The sequence below is a fragment of the Cucumis melo genome, chromosome 12, assembly GCF_025177605.1.
Source record: "Cucumis melo cultivar AY chromosome 12, USDA_Cmelo_AY_1.0, whole genome shotgun sequence".
Taxonomy (NCBI): domain Eukaryota; kingdom Viridiplantae; phylum Streptophyta; class Magnoliopsida; order Cucurbitales; family Cucurbitaceae; genus Cucumis; species Cucumis melo.
In genome coordinates this window covers 6160421-6177441 of record NC_066868.1, presented here as the reverse complement: position 1 = coordinate 6177441, position 17021 = coordinate 6160421, and the positions used below count along the sequence as shown (strand labels likewise).

The 17021-nt window shown below is 34.1% G+C and overlaps 1 protein-coding gene across 5 annotated transcripts; it reads right to left on the bottom strand.

The window, feature by feature from the left end:
• Positions 1-1588: 1588 nt before the first annotated feature.
• On the bottom strand, positions 1589-12126 carry LOC103501398 (ABC transporter G family member 3). 5 transcript variants are annotated; one of them, XM_051079864.1, is made up of 12 exons: positions 11960-12126; positions 10390-11068; positions 10215-10294; positions 9669-9955; positions 8706-8958; positions 8448-8561; positions 6109-6237; positions 4981-5172; positions 4673-4759; positions 3083-3355; positions 2775-2882; positions 1589-1965 (listed from the first exon to the last, which is right to left on the bottom strand). In XM_051079864.1, exons 2-12 carry the CDS (start codon positions 10859-10861, stop codon positions 1714-1716), a joined length of 2247 nt encoding a protein of 748 aa, XP_050935821.1. In that variant the 5' UTR covers positions 10862-11068; positions 11960-12126; the 3' UTR covers positions 1589-1713. The 5 variants fall into 5 exon arrangements, with proteins under 5 accessions (XP_050935821.1, XP_008463193.1, XP_008463196.1 ...); XM_008464971.3 differs by having other exon boundaries at positions 8706-8877; XM_008464974.3 differs by having other exon boundaries at positions 8706-8877; positions 11775-11972.
• Between the last annotated feature and the right edge of the window lie 4895 nt (positions 12127-17021).

Here is a 17021-nt window from a genome sequence, read left to right as displayed (position 1 = left end):
AAAGCATTGACCATCTTTTCAAACGTTTTGGGTTGCAACTTAGTTTTCTCTCCAACTAGTTCGCTCCCCAACCTATACTTTGGGAAAATATGTAAGGGACTATGCCAGGAATGTAGGCTAAAGTCATTAGAGTTTGAGTCCCAAAGCTCGAAAAACTTATGACCAATACAAAACAAAGAAACCATTGGAAGACCAATTTTTTACCCTAAAATAAAAAACTAAGTCTGGAACATTGTCGTTCACATTTTTTTGGGACGAACATCAGAAGTTCTTAAACCTAGTCCATTTTCTTTTTTGGAATTGCATTTTTAGTGTTTTTTGGGACCGGACAAACGGTTCGCCACTTTTTTGAAGCACTTGCCCTCTGTTCAACCGTTTTGGGTTGCACCTTAGTTCTCCATCCAACGAGCTCGCTTCTCGACATATACTTTGAAAAAATGTATAAAGGATCATGCCAGGAATGTAGACTGAAGTTTTCGCAATTTGAGTCCTTAATCTTAGAAAACTTCTGACCAATACAAAACAAAGAAACAGTTGAAGGACCACTTTTTTACCCCAAAATAAAAAACTTAGTCGAGGCATTGTCGTTCGCATTTTTTTTAGACAAGCACCAGAAATTCTTAAACTTAGCCCATTTTCTTTGTGGGATTTGCATTTTCAGTGGTTTTTGACACCGGACAAACATTCGCCACATTTTTTAAACATTGGTCATCTTTTCAATCGTTTTGGATTGCACCTTAATTCTTCCTCCAACGAGCTCGCTTCCTAACCTATACTTTGGGATAATGTGTAAGGGACCATGCTAGGAATGTAGACTGAAGTCTTCAGAGTTTGAGTTTCTGACCTTGAAAGACTTATGACCAATACAAAATAAAGAAACCCTTGAATGACCACATTTTTATCCCAAAATAAAACATTGAGTTCAGGGCATTGTCGTTTACATTTTTTTGTAAAGAACACCCGACGTTCTTCAACTTAGTCCATTTTCTTTCTATAAAGGGCATCTATATTTTATATTAATATTCATAACAAATTATACATATTTGATAATTTTATTTTCTTTTTTATATTACTATAAATATTTTGATTGATAGAATTTATTTTAATTATATATTATGCAAATAAAGATTAATATATATATATATATATTCAATCTGTTAAAACTTTTGGGTAATATAAAAACCAGTAAACAACTTATTTTAGAAAGGGTGTGAAGTGAATTTAAAAGTTACTTTAGTGGACTTGATCAAAACATGTTTTACCAAAGAACAAACAGTTAATTTTTTAAAAAAACAAAAATGTTAAAACTCTTCTATAATCTTCTTAAAAGATTGTTTTATAATCACCTTCATTTCTCGCAAAATCAACCCCAAACACATATCTTAATGAGACTTCAAAGATAATCGTCTTGCAAACTTCATTCAAACTAACCACAATGAGAGTTAAGTAGTTAGTCTTAATTGTTTGTGGGCTCTCATTTATAATTCAATTTGGATTTGAATGTACATTTAAATTGACAATAATAATTGAACCAAACAAAAGCTTCACCCGGAGGGGAAGAAGAGAATAAGAGGGAAGAGGCTTGCAATTTGCAAACAAAATGAATAGAAGAGACTAACTTGCATCATTCCTTGAATGTGCACAACAAAAATAGAAAACTAATGTTGTAAACATCTAAACAAAAAAGCTATACTAGTACCAAATCACATTTTTTCAATCTTTCATATCCCGATTACAACGAAAACCTTTACGCAAACTCATAAATTTACCCACACGAAAACGTAAAAGAACAAAAACTATAATGCGGTAGGCTACTACCATGAGAAACAACACCAACAAGTTCTTCCATTTGGCGTGAGTATTAGAAGAGATTTCATATGCACTATGGAGAGCCTGGTAACCAGTTATGTTTCTTACTTCACCAACTGCAAAGGAACTCCCAAGGTACTCATTTTCCAATAGCCCCTGTAAAAATGGTACACAAGAATCATGTAATGATGATATATGTAAAACCATCTCCCAACCTTTAAGCATAGGTGGTAAGGTTCAAAAAACAAACTTCTATATTAGTTGATACACACATTCACACTATGATTTTCTTGAGCCTAACATGTGTAATGAGAGGAGTAACTCATCTATGTTATAAGGAGTGTAAGCCTGTTTTGATGTGGGATCTTTGTGCAGTTCGATCTTTGGTGAGATTCCATGTGTTAGGACAACAAACTTCACAAATAACTCCACATCAATGGTATGATATTGTCCACTTTGGGTATACACTCTCATGGGTTTGCTTTTGGTACCATCCCAAAAGTCTCATACCAATGGAGATAGTTGTCCTCAATTATATACCTAAGATTTTCCCCTTATCTAACTGATGTGGGACTTTGGTCGGATTCACACCATGTTTCTTTTTAGGCTTCGGTTTCGAAGACATTTTGAAATTTTTCTCTAGGCAATATCTTATTAAGTTGGAAATATTTTCTCTAGTTTAATTTTTCCTGTGGTTTTGGGTTTTTTTTGTCGGCAATTGTATTTTTTTTCTATTTTTTTTCAATGAAAGAGATTGTTTCCATCGAAAAAAAGTTTGTTCAAGTTAGATAAAATTGGGATAAATTTAATCTTTTCATTTTCTTCTAAAACAATGTCAACTCCTGGATTATATAGAAGTAAACCATTAGGGAACCTATTCAGGTTTAACTAAACAGTATCCAAAAAAATGCTGTAAACCGGTTTCAATAGTTAAAGTAAAGAGTGAATGTCACAAGTAAACTTGCCTGGATGGAGTAGGTGTGGAAAGCAATATAAGATAATGGATATGTCCAGACAGGACCTGGCAAAGCATTTCGAATTCGAAAATAACCTGCTGAGAGCATCATTAGGACCTGAAACGACATATATATCATCTGTTAGAGACAAGGACGGTAGTGTTGGAAGACACTTCAAAGAAAGATGAAGTTAACAAGCACAAATGTGGCTGAACTCTCCTCTTAATTTCTTTTCTTTTTTTCTTTTTTTGTTTAGAAATAAGTTCGTATATGTTTTCTTTCAAAACCGAGTCTTGAATAAGTGAGTGTGAGCTTACATGTGCAGATACGAGTGTTAAAACGATCCAGAAGATATTTCTCCATAACGAGGCCATAACCAGTATCAGTCCTTCGTTTACTAGGAGGCACATAAAGAAGTTTAGCACAAAGTACATCAACAATCTGAATTCGTCGCGGAGTCCTATTAGGAAATAGAAGACGAGACTTGAAGAGATGGAAATGAGGAAGAGGAAGGGTATGCTGGAGAGAAGTTGCCCGAGTAGGAATACAAATGCGCCAGAATGATAATTTGATTCTTCACTATTATATATCTGCAAAAAAACATAAACATTTCCATTAGATGTATTAGACTAAGATAAAATCATATTCACAAGCCAAGGATTTCATGAACCACATTAATGAAGAACATAACAAGCAGTTTGATAAATACGAGTACTTTTTACATATATTCACATATTTATTCCATATGTTCATATTATTAAAACTAATATTATATATCTGTTGCAAGGTCAACAGTGATAATTTTAAATGTTTGGAAATAAGATTCTGTTGAGCAAGTTGTATCCCAAGGTCCAAGTTAATATATATATATAAAGCCAAGCTTTCATTGAGGGGAAAAAGTTGAAAGAAATCAAGAGGAATACAGGACCATGACAAGCAAAAGCAAACAAAAGTTTGCCACCCTCATCCCAAGGCCCAAGTTGGAAAATCAATAACTTAAAGCCCTTGTTTCTCTTGGTGCAAGCATTTGGGTGGGTGAAGCCTCTCCGCAATTCTGCAATTAGTGGTTGCATTATCATTATGTGTATAATACCAAGAGTGAGGCCCTTGATACCCTAGTTAAGAAAAAGACACGTTTGGAAGTGATTCTAAAATAGATAAAATCGCTTTTATCATTTCCAAAATAACTCTTAAATATGCTTGTGATCATACCCTAGTTATAAACTGATTTCTGATATGTACTTGCTAACACTCAAGCCAACATATTCCCCTTGATTTCACCATGTTCTCGATGACAAACTCCTCTCTATTAAGCACTCAAAAGGGTCGATTCTTTCAATAAGAGACATGTATGTGAGTACGTGTATGTATAAAAAAAGGACCAAACTAATGAAAGACCTTGAAACTAACTAGAAGAGAGAGCAACCAAAAGCTAATAAGCGTAGCAAAGGAACCCAAAAGAAGAGTCTTCCAACCACTGGAAGATAATTATACCAAAGAATTGAATATCTTGATTGGAACACCACCCAGAAGTGTGCTAGACACTATTTACAAAAAAAAAAATTGAACAGTTCAAATCACTCATAAAATTATTCTAAAAATATGCTTTTTTTCTAAACTCTCTATTCCACTTCAATTCTAACCAAACCTCTACAAAACTTCTCAGTGACTCTAACTAAGGACTAATGTGTACAAATACCAAATACCAAATTATTCATCAGGAGTTGAGTGAAATTAGATCCACTGCTCTCAGAGAATGACACCAATATTAAGATCAAACATTCCTGAACAACAGGTATAGTTGCTTCTATGAACTCCGAGACAAATGAGATAATAAAAGATGCCTTAACTACATTTCATGACCGTGAAAATGAACCGCATTCTTAAATAACACCTGAGAGTAGTACCTTAACTTCCCTCATGAGCGCAGGTACTCCAGCAACACTTAGAAGAGAAGTGAATGAAACAAATACAAAAACTGCTGCAACTCTTGTCTGCATTTAAGACAATAAAAACAAAGAAGGAATAAAATGTATAGAAATAAATCATATAAATTGGATACACAATTCTTTTTCTTTAGTCAACAAAAACTTGGACTAGCCTTTTAGCATAATCTAAGTAACCTTATCAGTTAATTTTTTTTAATCTTGAAAACATAATCACTATCACAAACAGAGAGAAAATTTTTTGTGATATTTCACAGACAGATACTCACCACAACTGAAGACAAAGAATGTCCTAACCCAGAGAACACAGTACCAATACAAACTGCAAGTAGCATATAAAGAATAAGCCTAAGCCAATAATATTTCCATTCCCTTGACATAACCAATAAAGACCTCCAAGTCAAAACTGCAATCCTCGTTAAATTACTCGCTTTTCCTTTGCTTTTAAGAGATGGACCTTCCTGTCGAAGAAGCAACAGGTGGTATATTAATTCATTAGCCTCTGGAGATTGAACTAAACGAAATCAAAAATTTACCATGGAGAACGTAAAGGTTCATGGAAGATAATCAACCATACGCTTAAGAACGTAAATTGGAGCAAAGCATGCTCTTGTACAGAAAACAGGCACGATATGAAAATGATCTATTTTTATTAACTAATCCAGTTGTTCTAACTTTGAGTGATTCTGCATGTTTTCATCATGGGGTCAATGAAATTTTAACAAAGTATAGTGCCTTCACTGAAAATCACCCAATAAGCTTTTGTGTTTATTTCAAAATTATCCAAGACTGCTTATATTAGGTAAATCCATGTTTGGTACCCTCATGTTCTTATTTATTTCATTTTTTGTCCATAAATTTCTAGTGGTTTGTTTGTCTCTCAGTTTCTAATATTGCGGGTTAGTCTCTTAATTTTGCATAAAAGAACTATTTTAGTCCTTGCCCTTAGTTTTCCATTAATCATTTCAAGATCCAAATTTATTTCTTAACCTAAGACCTAAATAGCTAGTTCAATATCTATCAATAAGGTTAATGTACAAAAAAATGTGTCCATAGAAACAAAATAAACAAAAGATGTGTCTATGTTATGTCTCGGTCTTGATTTATCACAAATGAATAACAAGGACTGATTTGGTTTGTTATGCAATATTCAGGAGCTACAACAAGATTTCAAAAGTTTAAGAACCAATAAAAGATAAGCATAAGATTTTTAGGGATTAGAATAGGATTTAAACCTTTAAATTATCACAAATGGACTAAATTCCAAATTTATCTTTTACAGCACATAATTCATCTCAGACCTGCATGCCAAGAAGCTGAGTAATAGAAGACAGTACGTGTGCCAGATTTCTCAGTTATTTACACACACACACACACACACACACAAGAAGTTATACCTTATCCGTCAGTCTCATTATCATAGTTTCAACTGCAGCAGCATCTGCTGATGATTTATATGTCGCTTCAAGTGTACGGATTGCGACAGCAGTATCCATATTCACTGATGAAAACTCCCCTTGGTCATCCTATTACAATCAAATGGGAACCAAATGCAATAACAATTAATAAGAAACATATGACAGTACATCAGCCAAGTAGATTGCGAAACTCAAATAACTAGTTGTTTAATAAAACTAATCATTTCCCATAAGTGTTGCACATGTTCAGCAAATGTTATTATGCATCAGATCCCCACTAACAAACTTTAATAAAAAAATAGTAATCATTTTTCATATTTCTATTATACACAACAGTTAAACAACTAGCTGTTTTAAAATAAAACAAATGTCTCTCCCTGGAGACTACTAATTAGGGCTGCAATCAATCAAATTACCTCCAACAATATGTCTTTTTTGATTTCTCTGACACATAGCTAATAATTTAAAGGACATTACATATTCATGGTGTAAAGATGAACTCATGAGTTATTAGATCTACGAGTTTTTAATGCTTCTATACGTATAACCAGTCACATAAAAAACTTGACATTCTTTGAAACTCACCTTCCACAGAAAGAAAAACAGACTCACTAGGGAAAGAGGGATCCAACAAGAGGCAAAAGAGAGAGGGATAGCTCCTCGTTGTACCCAAGACTTCATTGACAAAGTTATGTTGCATCGAAGACAAATGATATAAATGAGAAAACATAACACAGAGGACGTATCCACTTGCCCACCTAGAAATATGTTCCGTTCCCTCGCCCACAAATCAATGCACAAGATATGGAAAAAGAGAGGATTGCTTTCCATAGGTCTCTAAAAGTGACTTTGACCCCGCCCATCAACCACTCATAAGGACGAGGGTTGTACTTGCTTACAGTAATCTTATACAAAGGGTATTAGCCGCCCAAGAAAACCAACCATCATGGGTTGACCTAGTGATAAAAAGGAGACAATAAATGGCTAAGAGGTCAACGAATCAATCCACAGTGGTCACTTACTTAGGAATTAATGTCCTACGAATTTCCTTGACACCCAAATGTTGTAGGGTCAGGCCAGTTGTCCTGTGAGATTAGTCGAAGTGCACATAAGTTGACCGAGTCATAAACGGATATAAAAAGAATCACAAGGAAACCACCAAAGAATTTGGGCCAAGAGAGCTCTGTTACAAACTCCAAGGTTACTTAACTCTAACCTCGCGAGGCTAAACAACTTATCAACTAACTCCCAATCCACAAGAAAAACAGCTCTACTCTCATCCAACCCCTTTTCCATAAGAATTCTCCCATGAAGTGTAAGATTTTCCAGATTTTTGCACATAGTATACGGCCTTTGAAAAGGGAGAAGAAGTAGATAGGGATCCTACTCAAAATTGAGGAGATGAAATTCATTGTACTCACTTTAGAGAAAAAGCTCCTCTTTTAGGAGGCAAGTCTTTTCCTCACCTTGTCCACTACCAAATTCCAGAAAGAAGGCCTTGAGTTGTGTCCAATAGAGAGACCTAGATAGGAGGAGAAAATAACCAACCTCATAGCCCACATAATCAGCCCAATTACTCACCTTCTCCAAGTCACAAGTCAACCTCCCCTATTGAGGTTAAACCCTAACATTGGCTCAAAAAAGCTAAATTGTGGTTTTGAATGAGAAAAGACTCCTACTTACCTGAAGAAATAATGTCATCAAAAAATTGAAGGTGAGACAAGGGTACCCGATCATTCCCAACTTCAAAGCCCTCGATAATGCTCCCTTCAATGCTGCTGGAGACAATCCTCTGAGAGTGCTTCATGCATGATCTAAGATTTGTATCCTGCCAATGAAGACTATGGAAGTCCAAAATCGTCAAAGGGAGACCTTTTCCAACCTATTAGCCAACATCTTAGCCATGAACTTGTAAACACGGGTGACCAGACCAATGGGCCTAAAGTCCTTAACCATATTTGTTCTATCGGAGACATACCTAGGTTTTGTTCAAGGAATTGGCAAAGATTGTACTTTCAAAGAATTCCTTATAGACCCACTCAAGATCCTCCTTTAGGAAATTCCAATTGTCTGGCAAGAAGGTCGAGGAGAAACCATCAAGACCAAGTAATATGTCATATCCCCTCAAAGACAACTTTTCTAATTTCATCCATTGAAAAGGGGGATTCCATTAGAGAGTTCACCGTCTACTATATGATAGATTATAGATAGACTTAAACAATCATTGAACCTTTATTTTGACAGGCGTTCAAACAATATTTCCAAACATATTAAAAGAAAACATTTGAATAAACAAAAACAAGGCTGGAATGAGTTACCTGCCAATTCTTGCACATTGCAATGATTCTATCAAAATCTGTATTTATTGCTCGTAAGAAGTGATCAGAAGGACTTTGCATGATTGGACAAGGAAATCCAGCATTAGCAAAATGCTTCATAAGAAAAAGAGAAATATTAGCCACTGAAACTAAGATGCTTATTTGGAAGCTATGATTCCCTACAAAATGCTTCAGAGGAACCATACAAGAAAGGTAAATTTTATATCTGAATACTCACACAATGCACATTAATATTACCTGCAAGCAAGCCAGTGTTTCTCCAAAAAACAGAGTATTTCCATTTGAGAGCAAACAAATTCGATCAAAAAGGCCGAATACTTCTGTGCTGCTCTGGTTGATGGTAAAAACAAGAGTACATCCGGTGCTTGCAAGTTTCTTCAACGTGACCATCATTAAGAGTGCAGAGACACTGAAAGAAGCAATCAACAAACTCAGCAACCTCAAGGAAAGCATCAACAGCACGCTCGCCCTGACCAATGAGGCTGGTGCACTGATAATGCCAACATCAAGTCAATTAAGCCCTTGCCATGGCCTCCATTTTGTCACCATAACCATTCATGGAAACCAAGGTAACTGCCATAATGAAGACAAATGATCTAGCCTATTATACCAGCCCTGTCTCCCCTTTCTCTCCCCTTTTCTCTCCTTTCCTTTACTGAAAGCTACAAAGCTAGAATTCCTTCAAGGATACCGTACATCATGAAGTCTTCGTACTCTCATTCCTAAAATCCCAATCTTAAACCAATTCCTATATATGTATAATCATTAAATTCCAAATCTTAAACCAATTCCTAAACAAAAGCTCCTAAACAATCATTAAAATCCCTAAACCAAAGCTCCTAAACAAGTATTAATATCACAAGAGAAATCGTACATTCTGTTGACATAGCACACCAGGAAGTCCTCGTACTCTCATTCCTTACTACTCCATGAGATCCTTTCTTTTGTCTCTCATTCCTACTGTTCTTGACCACTTTTTTTTTTAGAAAAAAGACTTTAATTTCCTGAAAAATAAATAAAACTTTGCTCTTTATACTTTAAACAGTGATGGTCGCTAAACAATCACCATGACACCAACATAAACAAGATTTCTCTTTGAGTATCGACTAACGTAACGAATATGTAAGACAAAGTGTGCAATCTATGACTGTCGCAGATTTTCACGGTTTGCATAAAAATTAAGAACAATGTGGGAAGTACCTGTCAAGGTGATAAAGTGGCTCATCAATGAATAGTATTTGTGGTCTCATTACAAGTTCTCTAGCAATGCTAACACGTCTTCTCTCACCATTAGGAAGGCCCTTCATATAGCAGTGGCCTCCAATTAGCTTATTCGCATAATCACTTAATGACATTGCATGGATGGCATCCTCTACCACATTCTTTTTCTGAAAAAAGAAACCAGGCAGTTGAAGCAATGCCGAGTAGAAAAGAAACTCCCGGACCGTGAGGGAACCAATCAAAGTCGTCTCTTTCTCAACAAAACCCTAGAAAATTGAGGCAATTAGAAATTATAGGAAAAAATAGTAATTTCACCAAATAAAGAAAACATGAAATCATTAGCATTTCCAATGCTCAAAGACGTGTTACAACCTCTCATGACTCAAATAACTAATACTCAACTAAAATAATAGGAAATAATTAACTCGTCAAGGTGGGTAGAAATATCATAGATTGCAGAATATAGAATCACATATAAAATGAAAGATGTGAATGGAAAATGCAGCGTCAGGTGATCTCACTTACATATGACCCATACGGCATGCGCGATTTTGTTCCATTAACAAATAATTCACCATACATTTTGGCTGAACGATGTAATCTTCCTACAATAGACCCCAAAAAATTCCCAAATTCAACATGAGAAAGAAAAAAAATCTGAAACTTTTAATATTTGTTATTATGCAGAGTAGCTGGAGACCTGCAAGTGCCCTTAACAGTGTAGACTTCCCTGATTTCGCTGGACCCATGATTACTGTCATAGTTCCAGGCAATGCATAACCATTGGAACTTTTCACAACCTTGTCAGAATACTTCCTTTTCCCCTTTATCGTTACAGTCAAATCTTTCCATGCAATGTATGCCCCAGAAATTTTTCTTCCAACCCCTGCACCCTCGGGTAATGGAGGGGACGGCAAAGAACAACTGTTAAGTTTTGACAGAGAGGGTGAAGCAGGGGTGGTTGCAGCATTGATGGAGTCACCCCCTTCCTCAATCCTCACATCAATATCTGTTTCCTCCCAGTCAGGTGAGTCCTCAAAAGAGATAGGCTGTCGAAGTGAACCCGGTTTCCGCAAGTAAAAGAAGTTACTTGAAGGCACTCTACTCACTGGACTACTCGCTGAAGATGATGAAGACCTATAATTATCTGATTGAGACTGAATTTCCTCCATAATATTTTTCTCATAAAATATTGCTTCCAATTTCTAAAACTTCAAGTTTGAGAAAACATGCTACGACGACTGGCTCCTTCACGTATCCCAATTACTCTACTCTTCTGGAATAGAAGCACTCTACGTTCTTATAAACTGTAATAGCTTTGCTTCGTTATGCTGAAAACCTTGCATCATGAAACATGACATGCCGTTCTTTTCGAGAAACTGTCAAGTGGTACAGGCTACATCAGTTTTCGTGAGCAATGATAGAATACAAGTTAATATTGACAACGCCATTTCTTAGTGAACAATTAGCATTTCTGACTGAACAATTAGTGAACAACGTGAGCTAATAATTTCTTCACCTGAATACAGAGCCGTAAACTGTTTGAGTTGGAAAAAAAAACATTCTGTGAATAACAGAATGCACTTGCATTATGGATAATACCTTTATCTCAGTAGGCTACAAAAAATTTCTTGATATTCAAAAGCCAAAAAAATCTGAAACTTCAATCCAGCCCAAACTTCCTTATGCAGTAGAAGAATAAGTCCATATGTATAGTCTCAACGAAAAGAAAAATATGCAAATTTCAGACATTGAGAGATCAAGATTTAGATATTCCTCAAGAAAATCAAATATTCATTTGCAGAAAAAAAGAGGGCAGATGTTAACTTGAAAATCCACCAACCCCAGCAAATAAAACTTTAATTCACAGCTTGAACTAATAACATACAGCCCAAAAACACATTAACTTCAACAAAAAGGACATTCTCAGCTACAACCCCTCATTAGAAATGCAAATACTTCACATTCAATTTCCAAACAATGAGAAAAGCAGGAAAAAGAGAACAGACAAAAAGAAAAGGGAAAAAACAATCAGGGAATGGATTATTCATTAAAGCAAAAATCCCATTAAACATAAAAACAGACCTCAAAAACAATAATTCCTCAGTGTTCTATACATAACTTTCTTCCATTTCCCAGCTTTCAAACAGGGTGCAGAAACCCATAAACAGAATCAAACCCATTAAACGAAAAAAGCAAAAAAAAAAAAAAAAAAAAAAGGGAAATTAATGAATAACTTGAAGAGGGTAAAGAGAGAGAGAGAGAGAGACCTGGATCTGAGGCAAAGAAGAAAGAGGGAAGTGGGTGTGTTTTGTTGTTTGATAAAAGAAGGAAACAGAGAAAAGGGAAAGAGAAAGAAGGAAAAATGTAAATTGAAGTGAGAGTGTGATGAAGGTAAGGTTAAGGGGAAGTGGATCCTTTGGTTTGACCCGCTTTACTCCAGTTTTGGCACTCTTTTTTCTTCTTTTTTTTCCTTTTCTTTCCTTAATTTTGGCTTTTTGTCGTTTTTCTTTTTCTTTATTTATTACAAATACTTCCATTTTTCTATCCGGACATAATCATTTGATTTTGAGCTCTCCCAACGCTTCCGCTTTGAATTTAATAAAAGTAATGCAGAAAAGTGTTCAATTTCATTATTCATTCTTTTTCTTTTTCTATTTTTATTTTTATTTTAAACTTGTTTTCAAAAATAATAGTAAATCTATCAAGGTCCATTATTAATAGATTCTAGAATTTTGCTATATAAATATGTAGATTTTGTTATTTGAAAAGAACATGGCTCCTCTTCCAATTGTTGCACTAAAATTTTTTTTAAAGATTTGTATTTATCAAAGGGTTTCCTAACACTGTCCTTATTTAAACATGACTATCGTTTAAGAGGTTTGATATTTAAATTCTTTCTTATTATTAAAACTTTAAAAGAATCTTAATTTTTATTATTTATTTCAATTCCAACTTTCAACCTTTTTTTTCTTTTTGAACAACTTTGAATGATTCTATGTTTGGGACCATTTAATAGAATTATTCTTTTCATTTTTTTTCATTTCTTATGAAACCATTTAAAGTAAGATCAACTTCAAATTATTGTACTTCTTTGTTGTTGTTACTAGTCATTTTTTAAAACTTCAACAATTTATCGGTGGAGAATCTAAAAACATAAATTTGAAGACGTGGGATTCAACAAAAACAGTGTTGCACTACATGTTGTGGGTGAATTTTAACCTACTTGAGAACCCATAGGAGAGTCTAAACGAGTCTAGAGAGATTTTTGTGAACCTATGAGGTGAGCTTAAAGGAGTCTGAAAGAAAGCTCAGAAACAAGCTACAGAGTTGAACTTAGAGGTTAAGCTATATAGGCGAACTAAATGAAACCTAGGAGATAGCTCAAAGGTCAAGCTATAGAAGCAAGCTCATATGTCAAGCTATAGAAACGAGCTCATAGGTCGAGCTATAGTCGATGAGCTCAGAGGTTGCTTTGTAAAAAAGAGCTAAGGAGCTTAGAGGGCACTCTATAAAGGAGAACTGAGGAGCTCAGAGGCCAACCTATAGAGGAAAGTTAAGGAGCTTATAGGTCGAATTATAGTTGAAGAGCTTAGAGACCCGATTTATAAAGAAGTGGTTAGTGGCTCATAGGTTAAGCTATAGTTGAGAAACTCATAAGTCGAGCTCTAGTTGAAAAGCTTAGAAGTCACTCTATGAAGGAGAGCTGACGAGCTCATAGGTTGAGTTGTAGATGAAGAGCTCATAGGTTGACCTATAATGAGAGTTAAAGAGTTCATAGGTCGAGCTACAATTGAGAAGTTTAGGAATCTCTCTATAAAGAATAGTTGAGGAGCTTAGAGGTTGACCTATTGAAGAGTGTTAAGGAGCTAATAGGTCGAGCTATAGTCAAAGAGCTCAGAGCCCGAGCTATAGAGGGACACATACCTCCTCGTAGTTGTTGAACTAAAAAAAGTCATTTCAGAAATTTGTTCTTCATTATTCCTACTTCCTATTTAAATATATTACTCTCTGGTAAGAAGTTAGATATTCAAATTCTTTCCACTTATATGTTATTAAACTTTGAAAGAATCTAATTTTATTATTTTTTTTCTATTCCAACTTTGATTTTTTTTTTTTTTTTGTTCTTTAACATCTTTGAATGATTGTGTGTTTGGGACCATTTAATAGAACTTTTCTTTTTTTTTAAAGAATTTAAAGATACTTAGAAATCCAATATCAACTTCAAACTATTGTACTTGTTAGCTATTGTTGTAGCTAGTCATTTTTTAAAACTTTAAGAGTCTTTTTGGTTAGAGAATCTAAAAATATAAATTTGAAGATAAGGGATTCAATGAAAAGAGTTATACTACATATTCTGGGTGAATTTTTAACCTACTTAAGAACCCATGGAGAGTTTAAACAAGCCTAAAGAGAGCTCATGAAACTCTAAGGTGTGCTTAGAGGAGCCGAAGTGAGAGTTTCAAAAGTCAAAATATAAATGTGAGTTTAAAGGAACCTAGGAGGAGAGAGTCAAAGGTCAAGCTATAAAGGTGAGTTCAGAAGAACCTGGGATCAAACTCATATACCAAGCTATAGTTGAGGATTTTAGAAATCACTTTATAAAATAGAGTTGATGAGCTCAGAGGATGCTTTATAAAGAAGAGTTGAGGAGCTCAAGGTCACTTGATAATTGAGGAGCTTAGAGACCGACCTATAGAGGAAAGCTAAGGAGCTCATAGGTCGAGTTGTAGTTGAAGACCTCAAAGTCTGACTTATAAAGAAGAGCCAGGAAGCTCACAAGTTAAATTATAGTTGAGAAGCTCGTAGGTCGAACTATAGTTGAGGAGCTTATAAGAGGTTTACAGATGAGAGCCGAAAAGCTCAGTCGAGTTGTAGTTGAAGAGCTTACAAGAAAACCTATAAAGGAGAGTAAGGAGCTCATAAGTCAAGTTATAGTTAAGGAGCTCAGAAATCGTTTTATAAAAAACTGTTGTTGATCTATAGAAGAGAGCTGAGGAAATCGAGCTATAGTTGAGAAGCTTAGAGCTCGAGCTATAAATGAGAACTAAGAAGCTCATAAGTCAAACTATAGTTAAGGAGCTCAAAAGTCGAGTTGTAGAGGAGAGCTCAAATGTTGAGCTATAGACAAGAGACAAGTCATAAATGCTTGAAAACAAAATCTTGGAGAAGTTCTTTGATCATTGGCATAAGGTTTATATATTTTAGAAGTATTAGGTTCTTTAAAAGAAACATTAAGTCACAAGAGTTTTTAATTAAAAGAATATCTTAGTTGTTTTCCTTAAAGAAAAAAATTCATAAACCATACCAAAGTCTCAAATGCGTGGTTGTTCATAAAAAGAGAAGAAGAACCCAATAGAAATCCTAAAAAAATATTCCTAAAAGCTTCTTTATAAATAAAGAAAAAAGATTTATAAAAAAATAGCCAAAATTACCAAACAACACCACCGCACCAATATGGCAAACTCACAATGCTTTTCTAAAATTTCTTCGAAACAATCCTACTTTAAAGTTTGTATATTAGCAAGTTGAATAATTAGAGAGAAAATAGCGATAGAGAAGTTTTAACACAAGACTTCCTGAACTAATTTGATATCATCTTAAATTATTGATCGAGTATAACCTAATCTGATACCATTTTAAATTATCGATTAACTCAAAAGTTTAAACTAATGAATTCAGATAAATTTAATTTTATATCTAACAATGGTTTCTAAAAGAATTAGTTATTATTTTTATCATACATTTAACAATTACAAGAGTAAAATTCACAAACTCCAAATTTTGATATGCACTGCAAGTTTTCTTTATCTCTCACTCCTTTTCTTTTGAATAGCCAAGGGTATATGATAGTTTTGATGATATGATTTCCATCATACTTCTTGGAAAACTCCTTTCAAAGGAACCACATATCTTAAATCTAACCAAACAGAGAATGAATTTCATTGGGTCCGATTCAATCATTCATTAAGAATTTTATTCAAAAAGTTCTCAACTTTTGTATTTTGTTCAAAAAAATATCGCTCAATTTTCAAATGTTCTATTAACATTTTTAAATTTTCAAACAATTCAAATGTACCCTACCACTAGTTCATACATACATAAATATCTTTGGAAAAATAAGACACATGTACCTAGATAAGTTTGGAGAAATAACACACAATTTTCTAGATAAGGAAAATATATTCTAAGGAACCACAAATGCATTGGCATCCTAAAAGATGATCCGAACAACAATATTCCAAAGGACATCTTCCATGACAACCTTCAAAAAATAATTATCAATACATGCCGATTCTTTAACACCTTTCACCGCTTTCTCCTTTGGTTTGACATCGATATTCTCCAAACTAACCTACACAAGAGATCCTTTTACTAGTGTAGTGTCGATCCAACTACATTTCAATGCTTAAGTTAGTATAAAGAATGACTAATTCAACTAAATACAAAAAGAAATATGATTGAGTCTCTTCTTTGAATATTACAACTTTGGTGTGATCGAATAAGGTTATTTGTAAGTATGTCTTTTGACACTAGTCTATAGTTATGTGTGACAAATGTGACATCAGGAATGTTTTTGCACTCGAGGTTGCAAGATGTTGGTCCAAATCTTGCTTACTTGCTTATTTCTCAATTCGAATATATTTACAAGATCAATTTATTTGTTCAAACCTTGAAGCATTGACATTTCTACTATGGGGCACATATTCTTATATGTCCCCTCCTAGTATATATACTCTATGGGCTTGGGTATTGCCATGTACAATCTTCAATGAACACCGCTATTTTTAATATTGATGATTTCTCTTTTTCTTTTCTCACTCATTCAATTCTTATATACGAATTTTCTTTATCAATCAAACATGACTCAAAACTTTATATGTGTGCAACTTAACAAAATTACATAGTCCTAGAATCAAAATCTCCCCTAGAAAACATAACAAAATAAAAAAAGTCAACAAAAGAATACTATCTTTTTATCTTTGATCATGGAGAACGACCTTAACTAATCTAATAGGACGGCTAATTTGAAATGCAGAAAGATCTACAAAATCTACACTACTACAAATTAGGTAATGTATATGTTTTTCTTTATAATGAGCTACTTTTAGATATTAAAGAATATGAAAGAAGGAAAAATAATAAAGAATTAAAGAATATTAATGAAACTTTTAAAAGTAGATAAGTAATTTCGAAAGAAAAAAACTTCAAGTTTGGATGTAATTTTTTTACTTAGCTAAAAATAATAAAAATGAGTTTTTTAAAAATATAATAAACGGTAGAGAATAATTTCGAAAACGAAAAAAATCTACAGACCTATAATGGAAAATA

Bases quoted from the DNA above. Each gene is read 5' to 3' on its own strand.
- LOC103501398 (XM_051079864.1), bottom strand. From the start codon at position 10,861: ATGGAGGAAATTCAGTCTCAATCAGATAATTATAGGTCTTCATCATCT. The intron at 10,295-10,389 runs GTCTCCAGCTAC...GGTCTATTGTAG, and splicing joins ACTGTTAAGGGCACTTGCAG to GAAGATTACATCGTTCAGCC. The intron at 9,956-10,214 runs GTAAGTGAGATC...TCAATTTTCTAG, and splicing joins GCATGCCGTATGGGTCATAT to GGTTTTGTTGAGAAAGAGAC.